This window comes from Centruroides vittatus, unplaced genomic scaffold (assembly GCF_030686945.1).
Source record: "Centruroides vittatus isolate TY-2023 unplaced genomic scaffold, ASM3068694v2 scaffold_490, whole genome shotgun sequence".
NCBI lineage: Eukaryota > Metazoa > Arthropoda > Arachnida > Scorpiones > Buthidae > Centruroides > Centruroides vittatus.
Window position 1 is genome coordinate 1,936,594 of NW_027122711.1, and position 21,016 is coordinate 1,957,609.

Below are 21,016 nucleotides of genomic sequence, written 5' to 3' on the forward strand. Positions count from 1 at the left end.
TATGAAAAGCATTTCTTACATTAAACTAAAGAGAGTTCAATTAAGTCTTAAAATAATAAATTATACCAAATAATGTAGTGAAAATAAATAGCAATTTATCCCAAATAATATCAACTTACAAAAATAATTTAAAATTAATCTACCTTGATGATGAATAAGACGAAGTACCGACATGTGAATCATAATGATGTTCTTGAATGGATTTCATTTCTTTAAATCATGTAATCATTCATAAAACTTCTAATAAACCTAAATTTATGTAAAAATAAAAAATTATTAAAACGTTAAAAACAGTTTTGAAAATAAAAATGACAACAATATTTAAAAGCTAGTTTGTATTTAGTCCTTATTATTTATTTTCAATTATGACTCTTTGCATCCTGTAAGCATTAAGAAAGCCTTTTAATCATATGATGAGTACAGCTAAGCTCACAATGAAAGCAGCCGAGTGATGACAATAAGACTGGTGATGAGGACATCATCTGGAACAGACTGCCCATAAAAGTTATTATTAGCAGCTGACAAAATAAATAATTATCAGGCAAGTTTAATTTGAAAATAAATCATCGTTGTTAGCACTGCTTTAATATTCACACACTGTAGAGCATGGGTGGGCAACCCTCAGCCCGCATTAATAGTTTGTGCGGCCCGCATCATACAAAATATTAATAAATATATCAATTTACGAACTTAAGAAAGTATGCAGCAAAAATTTTAATGTCATTTTCTACAATTTGGTAAAAATTTAATAAAAAGTAAAACAAGAAATTGGCTAACAGACTCGCATCAAAACTAATTTATGGTGTTTTAAAGAACTTCAAACACCATACAATATGCAGTGTCATATTGAAGCTGTCCATCTTCGAACAAATTCATTGGCTTGTCGTATTTGTAATCAAGCTTTTCCTGATGTAACTTCTTTTGTTTACCATATGAAAATGATTCATTGTCAAACAGAAATGCCATATTCTTGTTCAGTCTGTCATTATCGTTCATCTTTTCATAGTGATGTAATTGAACACTTTCAGCAGTATCATAACGGATCAAATGAAATTATGTGCCATTATTGTCTTAAAATATTCGTAATTAAATTTTCTTCAAGAGGACTTGGTTTTGTACTAAAATTTTATGATCATCTTCATAAGCATCGGTGTAAATCATCATCAAAAAAGTGTTCATCTTGCTGTTTAACTTTTTTAAATATTCAAGATTTGAGGAACCATAAAACACTGGGATCATCAGAGTATGGCGTCAGTCAAAGGTAATTAATTAATCAACATTTATATGAATCATTAGCACAAAACCAATAATTGTTACTAATCCTCATATAAAACCAAATAATAGTGATAATTATGAAGTTATTATTATTGATGACAAAGACATAAACAAATCAAAATTTAGTAAAAAATGTTCAGTCTTAGAAGAGAGAGATGTATCTTTATCTATAGCCAAAGAAGTAATTGGTTATTCTTGTTTTGAATGTAAAAATAGTATTGAACAAGATCATTTCAAAAAGTTTTCTGTATGTATATGTCATTATTCAACTAATTGCAATAAAGCATTCCTAAATCATATGGTTCATCATGAAAATAATTCAGGAAAACTACAAACCAAATCAAGCATACAGTTCAACCATCCAATGTTTTGTGTCTGTGGTTTTTCTCATTTCAATGCAGACATCCTTGCATTCACATCTTTCTTATTGCAAAAACCATCATGTTATTCCTCTAAACAAGATGCCTTAGCTGCAGCTGTTAAATCAGAACCAGAAGGTGAATATTTTGATTGTCCATCTGCATTTTTTCCTCCACTCGTTGTTCAGTAAATTCTTTAAAACACCAATTTAAATCTAGCAGTGACTAATATTCAAATATTTTGGATATATTATGTTCGCATCAGCGACAGAAGTCAAATTAAGTATACTTATGTTAATTTATAATCATATATAAATAAATAATTGTGATTTACTCAATTTTGTTTTCTTTTTTTCTTGTGTGCAGCCCTTGTCAGCTCAAAATGTGGCCCTTACATAAAAAAAGATTGCCCATTCCTGCTGTAGAGTATCTGACATAAAAGTGGACCTTCTTAAATGATGAAGTATTGGTTATGAAAATTTCTATAATGTTTTTTGAATAAAATTAAGTTTTCGTGACTACTTTTATTTTGTCTGATTTGTTGCTATTTTTTTTTTCAATATGAAGATTATAATAATTTACTTAATTGCAGAATGAGACAGGATATGGTTTACCCCTGTATAAAATGGTGTAGAAATCTATTTATAAATTCAGAAAGTTATATAGATTAGGTGAAATATATATATATATTTCTCTAGATATACAATTTCTTAATCATTTCACTTACATTTTTTTCACTGGAACCATTACAAATATAATGCCAAACATTTTGAAACTGCTAATTACTAAATAAATTACGTAAGTAATTATTAATGTTAATACAAGATGGCGCCTAACGCCTCCCTCTAAAGTCATTTTGAAACTACTATTTAACTGATAACAGTTTCAAATCATAAACATGATTTACAAAACATAAATCTTCTCAAAACTGATTATACACTATTAAATAACACTAACAAAACAATGGTGCAAGGTTTAGCAGAGAACTACATTAAAAGAATGAATGATCACACCTAGTGGCTTAGCGTGGGTGTCAGCCGCCCGGGGCAGAAAAAAATTTCGCTGCCCCTTATTTAGGTATTTTTACAAGATATTGTTATTTATTGTGAAATTTTGCCACCCTTGCCGCCCCCAGTACGCTATGCCACTGATCACACCACTTCCAATCTTAACAGGGACGACAGTAAGGTTTAGAGTGTACAGGCAAACATATACTAATTGATTACGACCGGAGATGCAAGGCTTTATACAAAGAAATTGCTACTAATAGAGAATGGGCGATAGATAACTTATGGACATAACCCATCAGTTTATAAGTTATTAAGAAATGGCAAAGAAATGGTTCAACAAGAGGTTCTTTAAAAAATGGCTGGCTGAGCATAAATATGACATACAAAACAAAAAGCTGACCACCGCCCTAGCAATATACGCTTCTAACACTGATGTGGAAGCTAAACTACAGCAAGCCAGTCCCATTAGATGCTTCCTTCAGACCAATCAAATAAAAATTTTACCTTTTGAAATTTTTAAGCTGAACTAAAAGGGGAATGTATCAATTTTATGGAGAAAGCGAACATCATTCATCATTGGCATCATTGGCAGTCATTTATCGACAATCCCAATAACATTAATAAAAAATAAAAAAATAAAAATAATTCACTTAATTAAGATTTGTAACAAATATATTCGTTAATTTATATATGTTAATTGTTATTTTAATTTTAATGTTAACACCTAGATGTGATTTTTATACTTATTCTAATATTTAATATTCAAAATATTTAAATTCAATCTTTTAGCATTCTAATTCTATTGAACATTTTTGGACCTGAAGCAGATCTTAAAAGATCAAAAACATTTGTTATAGCGTATTTACTGTATTTACTCACATATAAGACAAGGCTTTAGTGAAGTTTCTTCCCCAAACTCTGTCTTGTTGAGTTGGTTTGCTGTATTTATCACGACTTGATATAGTTGTGATCCAGGTTCAATGAAAGCACACCTCCACACTCAAGATAGACAATATATACAGTTTATTTTCAAAAAAAAATATATAAAGAGTATACAAGTTAGTAAACACAGTAAATACAGGATACACAAAGCATAGTGCTCGCGTACTAGTTTGGCTTTTGGGAACTATTAAGCTCTGGAGAGGCCCTGGTCAGCCTGTGGAGTGGCTCTACTGCACGTTTCGTCCAGTCTTAGCACTTACTTGTTTCCAAGATAATTACCAGAGGATATGCTCTCTCTAAGCTCAACGGGCTTCCCAAATGCCTGAGACTTCCATGTTACCAGTCTTAAGCCCTTCTCTCTTCTCTCCCATTTGCTCTGCAATTTAAAGATATTTTTGGATGGGAACTTCTGACCAATTACAAATCTTCCTTGCGCAAACAACTTTCAGCCAGGTCCGCTTTGATCGGATGAGAGTGACGCTTACATTTACATCTGCTGATATCCAACCCACTACAGCCAGGAGTTCACCATATGGCAAGTGGTCTATCACCGGACCAAATGTGGATCCAATTAGCAAGGTCGGCACTTCTTTTGTTCCTTCTCTGTTTACGAGCCAATACTTTTCATTTATTACAGCTTCTACTTCCTAGGTTGTCCTATATGCGCAAGCGAAAGATTCTTTGCGTTTTTGCAAATAATTTTTGTGAACCGTGTATTCACATTTTTTTACCAGATGCTTATCCTCTTGTATTTAAAAACATAAGTATTTTATCTGGGTCATTTGAATCGTTCTTGTATATTTGTAAGGAGTAAAGATGAATAGCAATAGGAAAAGCAAAGCCTTTGAATTGAATTCCAGATTGAAATTCCAAAATCATACGGAAGCCCGATATAAATTTTAATCCATTTCCATGTGAAAATAGATGATTATTTGGAAATCAGAATTCGAAGAAACTCATAAGTGTAATCGACAGAGAGTGGATTCAACTGTTAAGAATTGGCAGAAAAGGTTCCCAATTGTCCAGCTTCACATGAACAAATTATGTTGTCAATTTTACAAAATTTTTTTTTTAAACTTTAAAATGCTAGTAATTTTTGCAGACAATGCGTGCATTTACATGCATTTGATATTTTATTTGTGATTAAATGAAATAAAATTAGAATTGTATCAAATAAATCTAATTTTCTTTATTTTGATCTTTAAAGTCACACCTTGTTCTATACGCGAGATCGTCTTATATGCGAGTAAATACGGTATATTAAATTATATTTGCTGGTATATTCTGAAGGTTTTCTTGTTGTTATTTAATGTAAATCATGTTTATGAACACAGCTTAACCAAACTCAAACTAGATTTCTATAGTAAAACTTATACAGAAAGATCACACTAAGAATTTTAATCAATATCAACAGTTGGTAGAAGTTTAAATAATGATTAATAGACAATTTGATCAGAGAATTTTACAAAAGTAATTAATTAAATCTACTAAAATTATAAAATGTGATTATTTTAATTCAGGAAAAATAAGTTTGTCATTCATAATCCATGTTTGTATATTTTACATCATCACTAATGTCATTTCTAGAAAATATCAATAAAAATAATGATAAAAATATACAATTACCGCATAAATTCGTATTTTATATTATTTAAATTACCTTACAAAGAAGCAGCTTATTTAAACTTGATGTACGTAAGATCAGCATGTAGATTTGTAATCGACAACTTCCACGATCACATTTCCCTGCAAATGTTGTCGTGTAGATACGTGTTGCCAGCTGTATAAGCGATATTTTAAATTTTAATTAACGACGATGCCATAAAACTTAAAAAAGTTCACTCAATTCAACTTATTAATTACTATATAAAATTCTTCAAAATTAATTTAATGCTTGTACAGTATTTTCTTTTCGATCTTTTTCTTTTCAAAAAACAATGTTGAATGACTAAATACACTACTGCACTATTGAGTATTATTTCGCTCTTTCCGTCATGTCAGCAACTGAGCCCAATATATTCTAGATAAATTACCGAAAAATTCCTAGGGTTTTTCGAATCTTAACGAATTCGATCATTCGGTCGGCAGGCACGTAGTACTTGATGGCCGGATAGTCTTTTTTTTTTTTAAACTCTTTCCGCCCTGTGGGCACTAAGAGGGCCTCTTTTAGTAGGCCCATTATGGGTTCGGCCAGGCCCACAATGGGGCGACCGGGTGGTGAGGGACGGGGCCCGACATATCCGAACGGACCACCCCCGAAAAATTCCTGGGGATTATTCGACCCGTTCGGATTCGATCCCGGGTCCCCAGAGCGGTAGGCTGCCACCTTTACCGCTCGGCCATCCTGGCCGTCGGCCGGATAGTCTTATCAGATATAGCAATAGTTATACCAAATGATTATAAATTTTAAATGTAATGATAAAATTATACTAAAGCGGTGTTATGATTTGTATATTTTAGATTCGACCATAAAGCGCGTTCTATTTTAGTTAAAGTTTAAACTTTTCCCCTTTTCTTGGTGACCAAATATGGTTTCCAGTTTCATCCCCATTCCGAAAAACCACGCGAATTTTCAAGACCTCATTTTTTGGAAAATATAACTTTATGTCATCGAAACAAAAATACGACGAGAAAAATAAAATTTAGTAAGTCAAAGCCACGAGTTATAATTTTCCATATTGGTTCCATATATCTTCCCTTCGCTTTTACTATTTTTCTCCAAATCTTCTGGAAGATCCAATCTAGCGGTTTCTAACTAATCCTTCTCCTCTTACTTCCCTCAGTTTATAAATGTTTTATCATTTTATGTATAATTAATTATATATTATGATTTAATTAAAAATTTGGAATATTATTCTCCAGATTTGGATTCTTTTAAAGTAATTCTTCAATCTTCTTTCAATTAATAATTAAAAAGAAAAAAAGAATTATGTTATTTTCGATACACCAATGTCGGGATTGATGTTTTATCGATATATTTTTAAAACACTGTGCGTTTCTCTACAGTAGCTCTATTTGCACTGTAATAACGAAACTGTAACAGCAGTTATTGTAGCACTATTGTACACTTCATTTTAATTCTCCTATATATAAATATTTTTAAACTTTTGATTAAAGAGCAACGTAATTTTCGCGCGAAATGCGTGACGCCAGTCAATACAGATTGCAAATATAAATTCTATGAAACAGTGGGATACTCCGAAGATCGCTTTAGAGAAGAATTTCGCATGAGATTCGTTCGAATATTCTCTGGTACAGTGTCATCCTTTTTTTTTTTTTTTTTTTTTTTTTAACTCTTTCCGCCCAGTGGGCACTAAGAGGGCCTCTTACAGCAAGCCCATTATGGGTTCGGCCAGGCCCACAATGGGGCGGCCGGGTGGTGAGGGACGGGGACCGACATATCCGGACGGACCACCCCCCGAAAAATTCCTGGGGAATTTTCGACCCGTCCGGATTCGATCCCAGGTCCCCCAGGGCGGCAGGCTGCTAACCTTGACCGCTCGGGGTACAGTGTCATCATGGAGCAAATGGTCGAGTATTTGACCGAATAGCTTTTCAAAGATATATACTGTATCCGGACATAGTGATATAACTGCACCACTCCCTCGTTGCTACTGCGATTTTCAGGGCCATCATTTTGAAAAGGAAGCTTATTAAGGAATTCTAAATTGTATTGTATCTGTAGAAGAGTATTAAGTCAAGGAAACATAAAGCTGCGAAAGTGTTGAAAGAAGCTTGCAGAATGATTGGACTGAAAAACTAAATTGCATCTGAAGAGAATAGGAAGCCAGTTTGGAAGCAAGGAAGAGTGTTAGGAAAGTAAAGACGAACGTAGAATAAGAAAATCGTACGTAAATGGTAACAAAGGTTTTAGTGAGAAGGAATAAAAGGGAGATTTGAACCACAGTTTACACAATCACTTCCACAGCGCATATAATTATTAATTAATTGGTATTACATGTATCAGTTACTAATGATTCCGAGTTTTTTTAAACTCTTTTCATCCAGTGGACACTAAGAGGGCTATTTTTTAGAAAGTCCATTATGGATTTGACCAGGTGCATATCAGGGTCCGACCATCCCGAAGAATTTTTGGCATTTTTATCAACCGGATCCGATTTCGGGTCCCCAGAGAGGTAGACTGTCACCTTAACCGGTCGGCCAAACAGCCTTCAATGATTCAAAGTTATAAACTATACTGTTTCAAAATATTTAATTAATAAATTTAAAATTTTAAATATAAATTTAAATTTTAAAATAATTTATGTAATGCCGTTATTAATAGTAGAAGGCTAAAGCTAAACACAGAAGTTTACGATCTATTAGAATTGCGACAGAAAAAATTTAGAAATAATCCACATTTTCTAATTTACTTGAAACTTTGAAATTTCTCTGATCCCTAAGAGCTTGTTAATTGCGTATCAGTGAATTGGAAAACTGTAAATAGCTGAAACATGGTAGATTTAAAGACGTGGATATTTGTAAATAGATTATCCTCGGATTTAATAAGGTCTTTATTAATAATTGCTGGGATTGAATCAAACTCAGGACTTTTACTTCGATCTCCGCAACAAATGAGCCAAATGGATATGCAAAGAAGGGGACGAGGTAGACCACGCAAGGATAATGCTAAAAAAAAAGAAAAACAACTAGATGACTTAATTAGTGAAGATTATTATCAAATAGAGGAAGAGGTCAATAGTAGTAGTCCTGAGACATCGAGAACAATGAGAATTTATGATTATTTCGATACATTAAAAGATTCAGGAGACTCAATACAGGAGAAGACTCAATACATATTAGAATCGATATACCATCTGATACAGGACAAATTTGCACAGCTCCATAACGAAATATAAGGAATTAAAACTGAGGTCAATTCTTTGAAAGAGGAAAATAAATATTTTCATAGGGGTTGACAAAACTGTTCCAAAGAATAGAAAAGATGAAAGAAACATCCAAGAACAACGACCAAATAAAAGATGTGTTGGAGTTCGAAATAGACAATCTGGTTAACAAGAGGAATAATAAAAATATCATAATTATAAATTTCCCTTGTTTCAATTGTAGAATTGCGTCGGATGGCAATTTTATGAATATTAGCGAGGTTGAGGCCGAAGTTTAAACGCGAAAACGTGTACGTCGGACGTTCAGCGCCGCTTTCCTGTAAGTCTAAAAGTTTGACAATGGCGTTCGGAATGTCGAGCACGATTCCACTGACTTTCCAAACGCCATTGTCAAACTTCTAGACTTACAGGAAAGCGGCACCGAACGTCCGACGTACACGTTTCGCGTTTAAAACTTCGGCCTCAACCTCGCTATTAATTTGAAGATGTAATCTGTCCCAAATTGGTAACCACCATTTATTCACTTCTTGTGTTCCAGAATACTAATATTTGACGACTGGCCTTTCTTTTTAGGCTGCTTGGCCGTCAAGTTTAAAAACATTCCTTTAAAAAACACAGAAAAATATCCAGTTAAAATTACAAAGTTAAAATTGGAACTGGCGGATCTTACAGACATCGTTTTTCTTTCCATCCTTACCACTCGGGGATTTATAAATTTCCCGTTTAACTCGCCTGATTATGCAAAGGAAATCAAACAGTTCGTAAATAAGGAATTGGGTATAACTAACAGTTATATTGAAAGTTTGGTCAGACTAACTAACGGTGAAATAAAACCGATAGTGAATATTTCATTAGAGTCCGTACATGATATAAAATTGATCCTTAAAGCATTTTGGAAAAAGAAAGATAATTTTAGTAATGAGGAGAGAAATAAAATAATTTTAACTGCAGATTTATGCAAGAGATCAAGATGGAGAAGGAAGAAATTACAAGCAATAATTAAACAAGGAAAACTCAATGGGAATACAATAATTATAAAAGATGACTATTATATAAAGGATAATCAAAAATACACATATGATATTAATCTGGATAAAGTGGTTCAACTGAGTGGTTTTGTGAGAAGGAATTGATTAATAAACATTTTTGGTTTTACAAAGGCTTAAATGTCATATTTTCCAAATTACATAAAATTATGTTTAATCTTATGCAAAAGCATAAGATTAAACATAATTTAATGATATTTTTAACAGAACTTATCTGAGGCATGACTTCTTTCTCTGCATACATCCAAGATACAAATATAATAAAACAAATTACACTATTTATTATCATATACAACATGTGGCCTTAACTGCATTTCATCTAATGACAGCATGCAAAGTTTGTCTTGTTCATCAGTTTGCCTTGTTCATCAAGCTGACTGTAGTTTAAAGCGACAAATTTAAATTTATTAAAGTTCTAATAACAAAGAAATAAAAACAAACGAAAATTTAACTTTTATTAAGCTTACAATTTAAATTATCTTCATAATAACAATTTAAAAAATTGATAAATTGTTTTGCTGAAATAATAATAATAATAATAAAAATTTTTGTTTTATATTGTAGTGTTTTTACTGTTACTACTTTTGCTTCTCGTCACTGCGCGCGATTAAAACGAATGAGACGAATCGTAACAAAAACTAAGTTTATTTTCTGCTCGCGTAACAGTTACATGACTCGACGGCGTGGCTAACAAAGAAGCAACTGGCTGTCCAAAAGGTCCCACAGGGTAGTCCGGTCCCGTTCCAGGAAGTGATAACTCTTACCACCTGGGGTTCGTTACGACTGTTAAGATGTGGAGGGTGACGTTCCCCACAGAGTATCCCCTTAGTGAGGGACGAGCGATAGAATTGATGTCGAACGAGTCGCTTAACGTTACGTTATGGTGACTAGTCTTTTAGGAAAATTGTAAGCTGCCGACATATGGGGGCAATTAGTTAATTGCACGTCAGGAAAACCCTAGGGACCGATCGTATGTGGGTGGTGGCGGCAGAGGCAAAGATGACAAGTGTCTTACAATAACCGTTTATTTTAACCTCAAAACAAACTTACAAGGTAGGCCTACAGTACAAGATGCGATCTAGATCGTCTGCGGCAGAAGGCGCTCCGGATGACGGCGATCGGAGAAGGCTGTCGGAGTCGTCGGTAAAGCCCCGGGGCAGTCGGGTAGGAGAGTCCGATGGGGTCGGTGACGGACGTCGGCGAAGGAGTAGGTGGCTGGTTGGAGTACCGTCGTCCACTTCCGGGTAGAAAGCTCCGTCGTCTCCCTTCTGACCTTGATACGGGGGTTTTTATACGATTTTCCCCCGAATCTTCCCTCTTGATTGGTCTTAAGTCCCTTTTTCCTTTTTTCGATTGGTCAGTCTACTGTTTCTAAGCAAGACGAAAACCAAATTCGGCCGGGGACGGCGCCCGGGCGTTGACAGCTACTCACATAATTTACACAGTTTGCCCCCTCTCGCGGACATCGGGCTGAACCGATCCGCCAAACGTTCTGTGGCTGCCCCCCCTTCGCGACGATCCCGGGCTCATATGGTCTACAGGTGACCTTGACCATCTGTCTCTCTTCTTTCTCCCCTTTTTTGTTAATTGTTTACATCTCGACTCTTGTATACGAGCACCGCGACATTCCCTTCGTCGTTTATTACCGCGTTGTGTTTGTTTTAGAAGAAATGCTTTACAGATGTCCGGTTTATAGCCCGATGCGCGTTCTTGCTCCGATTGACTTTCCGAAATTTCCCGAGGTAGCGATCTTGTAAACAACCGAATTCTCGGCGCCATTTTAGGATCTTCACAAAATGAACTTGACGGCCTGATCTCGTGGTGACGGTTTGATCTTTTTTGGAGGTCGTTTCCAGTTTTTTGTTATTCGCTGTTGCAGATGAAGATGGTGTCTGTGATGGTCTTGACTGGACGGTTTTATAGTAGATTTCTGAAGTGGTTCGTCCTGTAAGATATACGCTGGTTTTACTCTGTCAATGGAGACGGTGGATTTGCGACCTTGGATGTCAATTACTAGTGTTTTGTCGTGTTTTTCTAGCACTTTGTATGGGCCTGAGTAAGGTTGACGAAGAGGAGGTCGGTTTGCGTCGACTCTTAAGAAAATATGTGTACATTCTTTTAGCTCTTGATGAATGAAAATTTTCTCTGTGGAATGAGCGGAAGTTGCTACCGGTTTCAGATTGGCCATGTGGGTTTTTAGTTGACTGACAAAAGATTCGCAAGAAATTCGTGGGGTGTCGGGGCTAATGATGTCAGCTGGTAATTTCAACAGGGTACTATATAACAGTTCGGCTACTGTTGCGCCTATATCGGCTTTAAGTGCTGAACGAATTCCCAGGAGGACTACCGGAAGAGCGTCGGTCCATTTGGAGGATTCGTGTGCCATTAGCGATGCCTTCAGGTGTCTATGTAATCGTTCTATTAAACCGTTTGATCGGGGATGGTATGCTGCTGAATGGATGCGATTGGTGCCGAGAAGTCTGGTCAGTTCTCGGAAGAGGTTCGATTCGAACTGACGTCCTTGATCAGTGGTGATCGTAGTAGGGCATCCGAATCTTGCGATCCAAGCTGAGAAAAAGGCGCTGCATACCGTCTCAGCTGATATGTCGGCAATTGGGATGACCTTTGGCCATCTGGTAAAACGGTCGATCACTGTAAGGCAGTAGTGTTTCCCATCAGCTGGCAGAAGTGGTCCTATCAGATCCATGTGAAGATGGGAAAATCTTGCTTCCGGAAGTGTAAACTTTCCTATTGGTGTCCAGGCGTGGCGGTGAATTTTCGATTTCTGGCAGGGGATGCAATGTCGTGCCCACTGACGGATGTCCTTCCGCATGCCCGGCCAAACATAACGGCTCGAAATTAGCTTAGTGGTTGCTGTTGCTCCTGGATGAGAAAGTCCATGTAGATGGTCGAATATGGTTCGTCGGAGATTATGCGGCACGAAGGGGCGAGGTATTCCGGATGATGTGTCACAGTATAGGTCGATTTCGTTAGGTGGAAAGGATTTCAGCTCTAATTTGAGCGACATAGGATCCTTTAACAATTGATGAAGTTCCGAATCTGTAGCTTGCGTTGTGGCTAGCTCTCGGAAGTCTAGAGGAGAAGCAGAGGTGATCGAATCTATCTCGATGCGGGAGAGAGCGTCTGCTATCGTGTTAGCTGTGCCCGGAATATGACGTATATCCGTAGAGAATTGGGATATAAAATCGAAATGCCGCATTTGTCGTGGTGAACATTTATCTGGTTTTTGTTTGAAGGCGTATATAAGCGGTTTTTGATCCGTGTAGATCGTGAATTCACGGCCTTTTAAGATGTGGCGAAATCGTTTTATTGATGTGTATATTGCCAATAGTTCTCTGTCGTAAGCTGACCAGTTGCGTTGATTTGGTGCCAGTTTCGCTGAGATAAAGGCGATGGGTTCCCATTTCCTGTTGTATTGCATCAGTGATCCTCCAACCGCTGCATCTGACGCATCTACCTATATGCATAGTTTAGCTCCGGGTATTGGATGGTGGAGGAGTGTGGCTTTGGCCACTGCTTCCTTAGCTAATACGAAGGATTGTTCTGCCGCTTCTGACCATTGCAGAGATCGTGATTCTGCTTTCCGAGTGAGTGTCGTACGTTTCCCGTTCTTTTTTCCTTCTAGTAGCTGCACTAGCGGGGCGAGGGTGTGTGCCGCTCGAGGGATGCATCTCCTGTAGAAATTTATTATGCCTAAGAATCGTCTAAGTTGAGTGAGAGACAAAGGTTTGAAAAATTCTCGGATGGCTCTGACTCTATCAGGAAGTGGTTCCAGACCCTTTCCCGAAACCTTGAATCCGAGAAATTCGATTAATGGTACACCGAAGGTGCATCTCAACGGATTTATAATTAATCCATATTCTTGGAGGGGTTGGAATAAGGCGCGAAGATGCGAGATGTGTTCTTCCTGGGAGCGTGACGCTATTAATATGTCATCGACGAAAGCATATGCGAAGGGGAGTCGTCTGGTTACTTCGTCGATGAACCGTTGAAATGTTGCGGATGCGTTGCACAATCCGAATTGCATCCTGGTCACTCTCGAAAAGACCAAATGGTGTCGTTATAGCTGTTTTGTGCACATGCGGTGGGTAGATGGGTATTTGATGATAGGCCTTGATTCAAGTCTATGTGAGAGAAGATTTGTGTTCCGTGCAGTTCCGATGTGAAATCTGCGATGTTTGGAACTCCGTATCTGTCCTTTATGGTTTGTGCGTTTAGAGCACGATAATCTCCTACGGGTCGCCAATCCGAACTGTTTTTCTTGGTGACCATGTGGAGTGGTGATGCGTAATTGCTTTTTGATGTTCGCATATGGCCGAGAGCTATCATCTTATCGAATTCGACCTTAGCGATTTTAAGCCTATCGGGTGCTAGGCGACGTGGTTTCGCAGTTACGGGCTGACCAACAGTTTCTATATGATGTACAACGTTGTGTTTTACGGGTTGGTTAGGACGTGGAGGTCTGGTGATCTCAGGAAATTCTTCCAATATCTTATGATATATGGAGTCTTTGGTCGTTATCTTAATAGAGTGGATAAAGGTTTCCAATAGTTTGCCTGGAGAGTTCACCTTTGTCTGAACGTCTGTGAGACATTTGCGTCTAAGATTCGGTACCAAATGGAAATGATACAAGAAATCTGCGCCTATTATTGCCGTTGACACGTTGCCAATAAGGAATTTCCAACGAAAAATTTTCTTTAACCCACCCAAAATCGAGAGTGAGTGTTCGTTGGTCGTAGACATGAATTGCAGTTGTGTTTGCTGCCATCAAGGTCATTTGAGATGCGCGCTTCTTTTGTGACGAGGAGGCTGGAAATATTGATACGTCGGAACCTGTGTCGACGAGAAAGTTTACGTTCGTTCTCTTATCTAGGATGAACAGGCGACGAGATTGTTCTGGCAAAGTGCATGTCGCCTCTACGCTTCGCCGTTCTCGTTTGTTGGAAAACTACACGGCGGAGTACATTTTTGTGCCTTTGCGCCAAAACGGTTGTGGTACCAGCAGTAGTTGTTGATACTGCGGTGAGATGAATTGTTGCATGTCCTGAACTGCTGCGGGAGCGTCGAGAAAAATGGTCACTGCGATCCCGACGTGCCTGCGTTAGTTTATCGATTCGCTTGTTAGGTTTATCTATTTCGACTAGTATTTTGTTGGTTACGGTATCGGTTTTCTCAGGTTGCGACACTGAAGCTATCGTTGCAGGGGTTACTTCCACCACGCGGTCCGCTACCTCCGCTGCTTTGTCTACGTCGAGTGGGGTAATGACGGTTAGGATAGATTGGACGGAAGTCGAAAGATGTTGTACGAATAACTCTAGTATAACAGCGTCCGGAATTTGAAAATTTTCCGCCCGACGCTTTAGAACACGTAGTAGTTCGGAAGGTTTGCGATCTCCTAGCTGTCCTCCGGCCAATAGTTTTCGTAACTCTTGTTGAGACGATTTGCCGGATCGTTTAATAAGTTCCACCTTTATGTGACCGTACGGGTCTGTATGGTCCGGGGAAATAATAATGTCTCTAACCGTTGATGCCACTTCCGGTAGTAAATGGGCCACTACGTAGTTGAACTTTGTGGCACTTTCCGTGATCGGCTTTGGAGATCCTAGAACAAATGTGCTTTCGCACATGTGGAACCATAAGGCTGGGTCGGAAAAGTTGTATGAAAGGATTTTTACCGCTCCAATCTCGGTCATGATCTGGCGATTGAGGTCTTGAGGAAAAGAACAACGTATCTGATGAAGGTTCCAATGGGTGGATTCGGTAGTTTTCTTAGTCGAATTACGTTATTAGTCCGGGTTCGGGTCACCAATGTAGTGTTTCTACTGTTATTACTTTGCTTCTCGTCACTGCGCGCGATTAAAACAAATGAGACGAATCGTAACAAAAACTAAGTTTATTTTCTGCTCGCGTAACAGTTACATGACTCGACGGCGTGGCTAACAAAGAACAACTGACTGTCCAAAAGGTCCTACAGGGTGAGTCCGGTCCCGTTCCAGGAAATGATAACTCTTACCACCTGGAATTCGTTACGATTGTTAAGATGTGGAGGGTGACGTTCCCCACAATATTATTGTCATCAAAAAATTATATTTTCTTAAATTAAGGGTGTATTAATGCTATAATAAACGTCTTTATATTCAAATATAATATTTGAATTCTCTTGTATGGACGCAGCCATCTTTGATCAGTTACAGCTAGTAAAACGTAGCGTAAATGAAAGAGGCTACCAAATGTGACGTCAAAACACCAAACATGTTCCAAAACAGCGCTACTGTAAAGGACACAAAAGCAGAAAAATACTCAACTGCTCCGGAACTGTTGAGTCTGCTGAATGCAGCCAATGGTATGCTAAAATAACCAAATTCTTTATATGGTTTTCGTTTTAATGTTTGTTATTCTTATTTCTTGCCGAGCAATACCAGTTATGAATAAAAAAGAACTATGTTAAAGTTACCAAAAGAAACCTGGAGTTCGACTTAAAAAACATATAGTGTTAAAAAGGGGATTTGTTATACAATACTATCCAGGCCCGTTCCTGAGTTATTGGCCATCCGGATACAAAAGAAATATTGCTGTCTTTATTATTTAAATATATAAGAATTTAATATAAAGTGTTTACTTTTGTATATACATATATATATATACAAACTAACTAAACTATATATATATTATATATATAGTTTAGTTAGTTTTAAACAGTTATTAATTGTTGTAATAAAAAGAAAAAATATGACAAGGCTCTCTCTGTCGCTTAGCAGAAGAGTTATTTTATTTTTGTAAACAAACCGCATGCAAGTCAGCCATGTCGTTTTCTCGTGAAGTCCAAGTGTAAAGTTCTTTATTTGAATAAAAAGTAATATTAATTATTTGAAAAGTATTTATTATTATTCTTATTAGGCAAAATTTTACATATAATAAACGGTCTGCGGTCGCCCCTGGGTTTAGCCGCCCAGGTGCAGGGGCACCTTTTTCTCTCCGCCAGGAACGGCCTTGCAATCCATGACGCCACATGCTAAAGGCTTTGTAGTGAAATGGGATGAAGCAGATATATTGATAATTAGGACTTCACACTCTCTAACGTTGGCACTGAATCCTGAAAAAAAATATATTGATATATAGAAGTTAAACCGGCAAATCAATGCATTAATGTTAGGAATGCGGAAGGTTTACCATCAGCATGAAAGTTTTTCATAGAAAAAAGCTATTACGTAAAATTTCGAAGGTTTCATTCAGCCTTATTGACCATAGTGTATTTATTTATTTTATTTATATTTACATATTTCATTTTTACTTTATTTATTTATTATTATTAAGGCATGTGCTTATTTATTAGAAGCAGATATTACGTATTACCGTTATATTTACGTATATTTAAATGTAAATGTTCGAACTTTCCATTTTTTTTATAAAGTTCTATTTTGGAACGTTCAGTAACCAATATTCTTTATTGTGTCATCTGAAGATGGTCTATAAATTAGGCTGAAAACGTCTGTTTATATATATTTAAATAAACGTTTCTCAGCAGCCATAAGGTGGTTAGTGATTAATTAATTACACTTCCCTCTCTTTTTTAAAAACTCTTTCTGCCCTGTGGGCACTAAAACACTAAGAGGGCCTCTTTTAGCAAACTCGTTATGGATTCGATTAGGTCCACAATGGTGCGGTCTGGTGGTGAAAGACGGGGCCCGACATATCTGAACGGACCACCCTGAAAAATTCCTGGAGATTTTTCGACCCGTTCGAATACGATTCGGGTCCCACAGAGCGGTAGGCTGCCACCTTGACTGCTCGGCCATCCGGCCGAATTATTTCTCTCTGCTGAGTGCGATTTTCGATTGGCCCTGTTTGTGCCCACAGAGCGGAAAGAGTAAAAAATATATTTTATTATTTATGATTTTTATATTTATTATTAATATACTTAGATTACAAATTTTAAATTTAAAAAAATTAAAAAATAAAATAAACCTAAACTTTTAAATAGCTTTTGTCTATAAATTAAAAATAAATTTTATCACACAAGTTTTATTTTTTAAGATTTAAAAATAATCAGCGAATTTTTTTATTCTTAAATTTAAATAAAAAATAAATAAAATATTAGCCTGATTATTTCAATGGAATTTTCGATCGCTAGGTGTGCTAAACACTAACATCAATAAAGATGGCGTCCTCCATAAAAAGCATGGACTTGTATATAGTCGATAATAACGATAAAAGTATGAATTCTGATTTATTGGTATTGGAAACGTTAAAAAAAGCAGCTAGTCAAAATTTGGAATTATTAAAACCCGCCGAACAACAGTTAAAATGCTGGGAAACACAACCAGGATTCTATACTACGCTCTTAGTAAGTCCTATTGCGCTAGGCGAATGCGCGACTTAAATCGTTCGATTACTTTGATATTTTAATTAAAGAAGTTAATTATATAATTGTACAAATATTAATAAGAAATTTTATGCATTCGAGTATTTTTTACATTCAAATATATTGATACAAAAAAAAAAAAACACATACATCGTTATGTTCTGTCAAAATCACATTGTTTTTGATACATAATCAAATGTTTTGCTTACATATCAATGATATGTTTATTTTATTACGATTGAATTCTAATGTGCTATTTTTTAGTTTAATTATTGATTTTGTTATAAAATCTATTAATGGGGTGATGTAAATGTTACTCGGAGAAACAAATATACTTTTTAAGTTGTAAATTGACATTCATCTTGAATTCTTATTTTTGTTGAAGTAATAATTTATGAAATGTCTCTTGGTGATTACCGTATTTTACGGACTATAAGACGCTACGGACTACAAGACGTACCTTAATTTTTAAGCAATTTTTTTAAAAAATGCCTATAAGACGCACCTGAATTTTGGAGGCAATTTTTCGAAGAAAAAAGTGTCTTATAATCCGTAAAATACGGTAGTTATTGAATGATGTACAAAAGATGTCTCATTTTAACACTTACAAATATATAGAAGTTATTATGTGGTAGTAATACTGTATACTATTCAACCTGGGCATTGGCAGAGGGAAACAAATGGGACACTTGCCCCCTTCCCTGATGCCGAGTAAAAGTTCTACAAATTATAATTGCAAAAGTGATTATAAAAACGTTTCGTGGAGATTACACTTTTGACCATGAAACACTATGTCTGTCTTTTTGTATTTATGCACTACTGTATTCTATAATCTACTTGTGAAAACATTCCAAAAATTAAATAAATGAAAATTTATTGATGTAATTATCTGCTTCCAAGCTCTGCTTGCCCATTTTCTGTGAATGCCCATGCTACTCATAATGGTTTTAATGTAAATTCCATTGGAAACAATCATTATTATTGCTGTAATAAACTTATGAAGAAGTATTATATGATAAAGAATAGTCCTGAACTTATTTTTCTTAACTAATCTAAAATCTTTCGTTTGTAATCTTTATAACGTTTAGACTACTGTTCATAAGGATTGCCATCCCTAAAACCACTGTTTATAACAAAACCACGAAAAGTTAACATATTTTCTCTATACTTCGTTGACAGACTTAAGGAACTTAACAGAATTAAAGAAAATGGCCACAACTCTGAGATATAAAACTAGCATGATGACAGGACTAATTAGAAATTATAAGAAAGACAAACCAGACTCAAAAAAGCAATAATGGGTCATTAAATTTACTTTCATTAAGAACATGATGAATATTAAGAAAGAAATTGTGGAACATGAAGGATTTAATATGATCTTCAAAAGAGTGCTATATATTTATGGTGTTTTTGAGAAATAATAAAGATAGGTTAAAGAAAGGAGAAAAAGCAGGTATATAATGGATACCTAATAAAAACCTGCAATTATAAATTATTGAACATGTTCTATTTGTGTCTGTGTCAATTCTACATTTCATTTACTATATCTATTGTTCATATATAATGCTATTTATTCTGATAAACTTTAAATGATTTATATAAAACAACCACTCAAAACTGGGTAAGTTGGACTAAAAAATCATTTTTTTAGCCTGATGATGTCTGTTTAACTTGAGTGAAAATGTTAGCTCTGTTATTTTGTATGCCGATTTTTGGTTTCGGACACTGTTGTTTTTAAATGATTTAGCATTTGATAATTGTTTTTATTGATTTATTATTAATAATAAAAATTAATAAATCAACAATATTTATTTAAAATAAACCTATATTAAGCACTATATAATGAAAATTATATGCAGTCATTGTACATATGAAGAATTTATCAATTTATTTTTGCATTGAATCTGCTTCTTTGAATTTTCCTTAAAGAATGAACCAATTTTAGATTATGCAACTGCATTAAAAAATAAAATAAACAATACAATAAAATAAATAAATATAAAATAAAGAAAATATATAATCTACTAAATAATTCATAAATAATTAATTTCATTTATTTATTTTAGTTTTTTGTATGGTAATGGCACTGCGTGTTCTGAATTAAAGTTATCACCATAATTTGATTTCTGCATTATCGCCAAGAGCATATCATAAATTAAGATTTTTTCCTGTAAGGCATCTTCAACTTGTCTGCAATATTTTCCTTCATCTCTATATTTAATATGATTTCTTAAAATTTATTATTAGAATTTAACAACTCTTCCATGTTGTTATAACATCTTTATTGAAAAATCATAAAAACACAGGGCCATTTCATACCAACACAGTCATGTCAGAAACATGCTTTCACACTAAACACATTTGAATCAGTCTGTCTGTGACAAGAGTAAGGTAAAGATGGATGTTCCAATAGTAATTCAAGGAATAATTATATATCAATTACGAAGAAGATAACAAAGAAAATTATTTTGGGTACATCCCATAAATACCAGATTTGTTTTTGAATCATTTAGTTGCTTGTTTTCAAATTTATTAGTTGATCCAAACAAATTTTTCAATTTTTGAATGAGCCCACTTTTATTTTTTAAATTTAAATATTTTATATTTGAAAAAAATTCTGAAACAGAATAGCTTGGGATTGCTTTGATACATTGCTTTCATTATGCTACACTGATACAATTAAATCTTCCATATAATATATATATTGAACATAGTGTGGCTTTTCCTACTGTTGACTGATCAAGACTGATCTAAAAACTCAACCAGCTGAATCACTGCAGTCTTCATTTGACTCAGTGTAACTATTGTATGTGATACGTTGTGTGTGAAACCAAATTTACACATTGTTTTTATTTTCAATGATAACTCAGTTGAATTCAGCAGTGTCTGATGTCACAACTTAACTTGACTGATTTGGTTTGAAATGGTCCTGAATCAGTAGTTTTTAAACTATGAGTTTGAGTACTCCATGATGTGTATTTTCATGGATCCCTAACCATTAACTTTATACTTATATGGCAGGAATAATTTGATTAAATTTATTGTACTTACATGAATGAGAAATGCTAGCAGTTGACTATAATGAAAGATTAATTGGAATAGCATGGTATTTCTATTACATTTTTCATAATGAAATTAAATAACAAATTAAATT

General features: G+C 35.3%; 3 protein-coding genes across 4 annotated transcripts in view; 1 reads left to right on the forward strand and 2 right to left on the reverse strand.

Moving 5' to 3' along the window:
• The window catches only part of LOC136989367 (proton-coupled zinc antiporter SLC30A5-like), a 45,176-nt gene extending 39,827 nt beyond the window's left edge, over positions 1–5,349 (reverse strand). For both annotated transcript variants that reach the window (XM_067287486.1, XM_067287485.1), the window contains exons 1-2: positions 5,247–5,349; positions 144–249 (exon numbers count right to left, since the gene is read on the reverse strand). In XM_067287486.1, coding sequence (XP_067143587.1) covers positions 144–208 — 65 coding nt within the window. In that variant the 5' untranslated portion in view covers positions 209–249; positions 5,247–5,349. The remainder of the gene's footprint in view (positions 1–143; positions 250–5,246) is intronic.
• Positions 5,350–14,365: 9,016 nt separating this feature from the next.
• On the reverse strand, positions 14,366–15,127 carry LOC136989378 (uncharacterized). The gene has a single exon (XM_067287499.1). The coding sequence runs from the start codon at positions 15,125–15,127 to the stop codon at positions 14,366–14,368; it is 762 nt and encodes a 253-aa protein (XP_067143600.1).
• A 2,514-nt stretch (positions 15,128–17,641) lies between these two features.
• The window catches only part of Impbeta11 (importin beta11), a 65,730-nt gene continuing 62,355 nt past the window's right edge, over positions 17,642–21,016 (forward strand). Inside the window, exon 1 of the mRNA XM_067287476.1 lies at positions 17,642–17,844. Within this exon, the coding sequence (XP_067143577.1) occupies positions 17,659–17,844 (186 nt within the window). The 5' untranslated portion in view covers positions 17,642–17,658. The remainder of the gene's footprint in view (positions 17,845–21,016) is intronic.

Coding starts and splice junctions, on each gene's coding strand:
- LOC136989378 (XM_067287499.1), bottom strand. CDS start 15,127: ATGTGCGAAAGCACATTTGTTCTAGGATCTCCAAAGCCGATCACGGAA.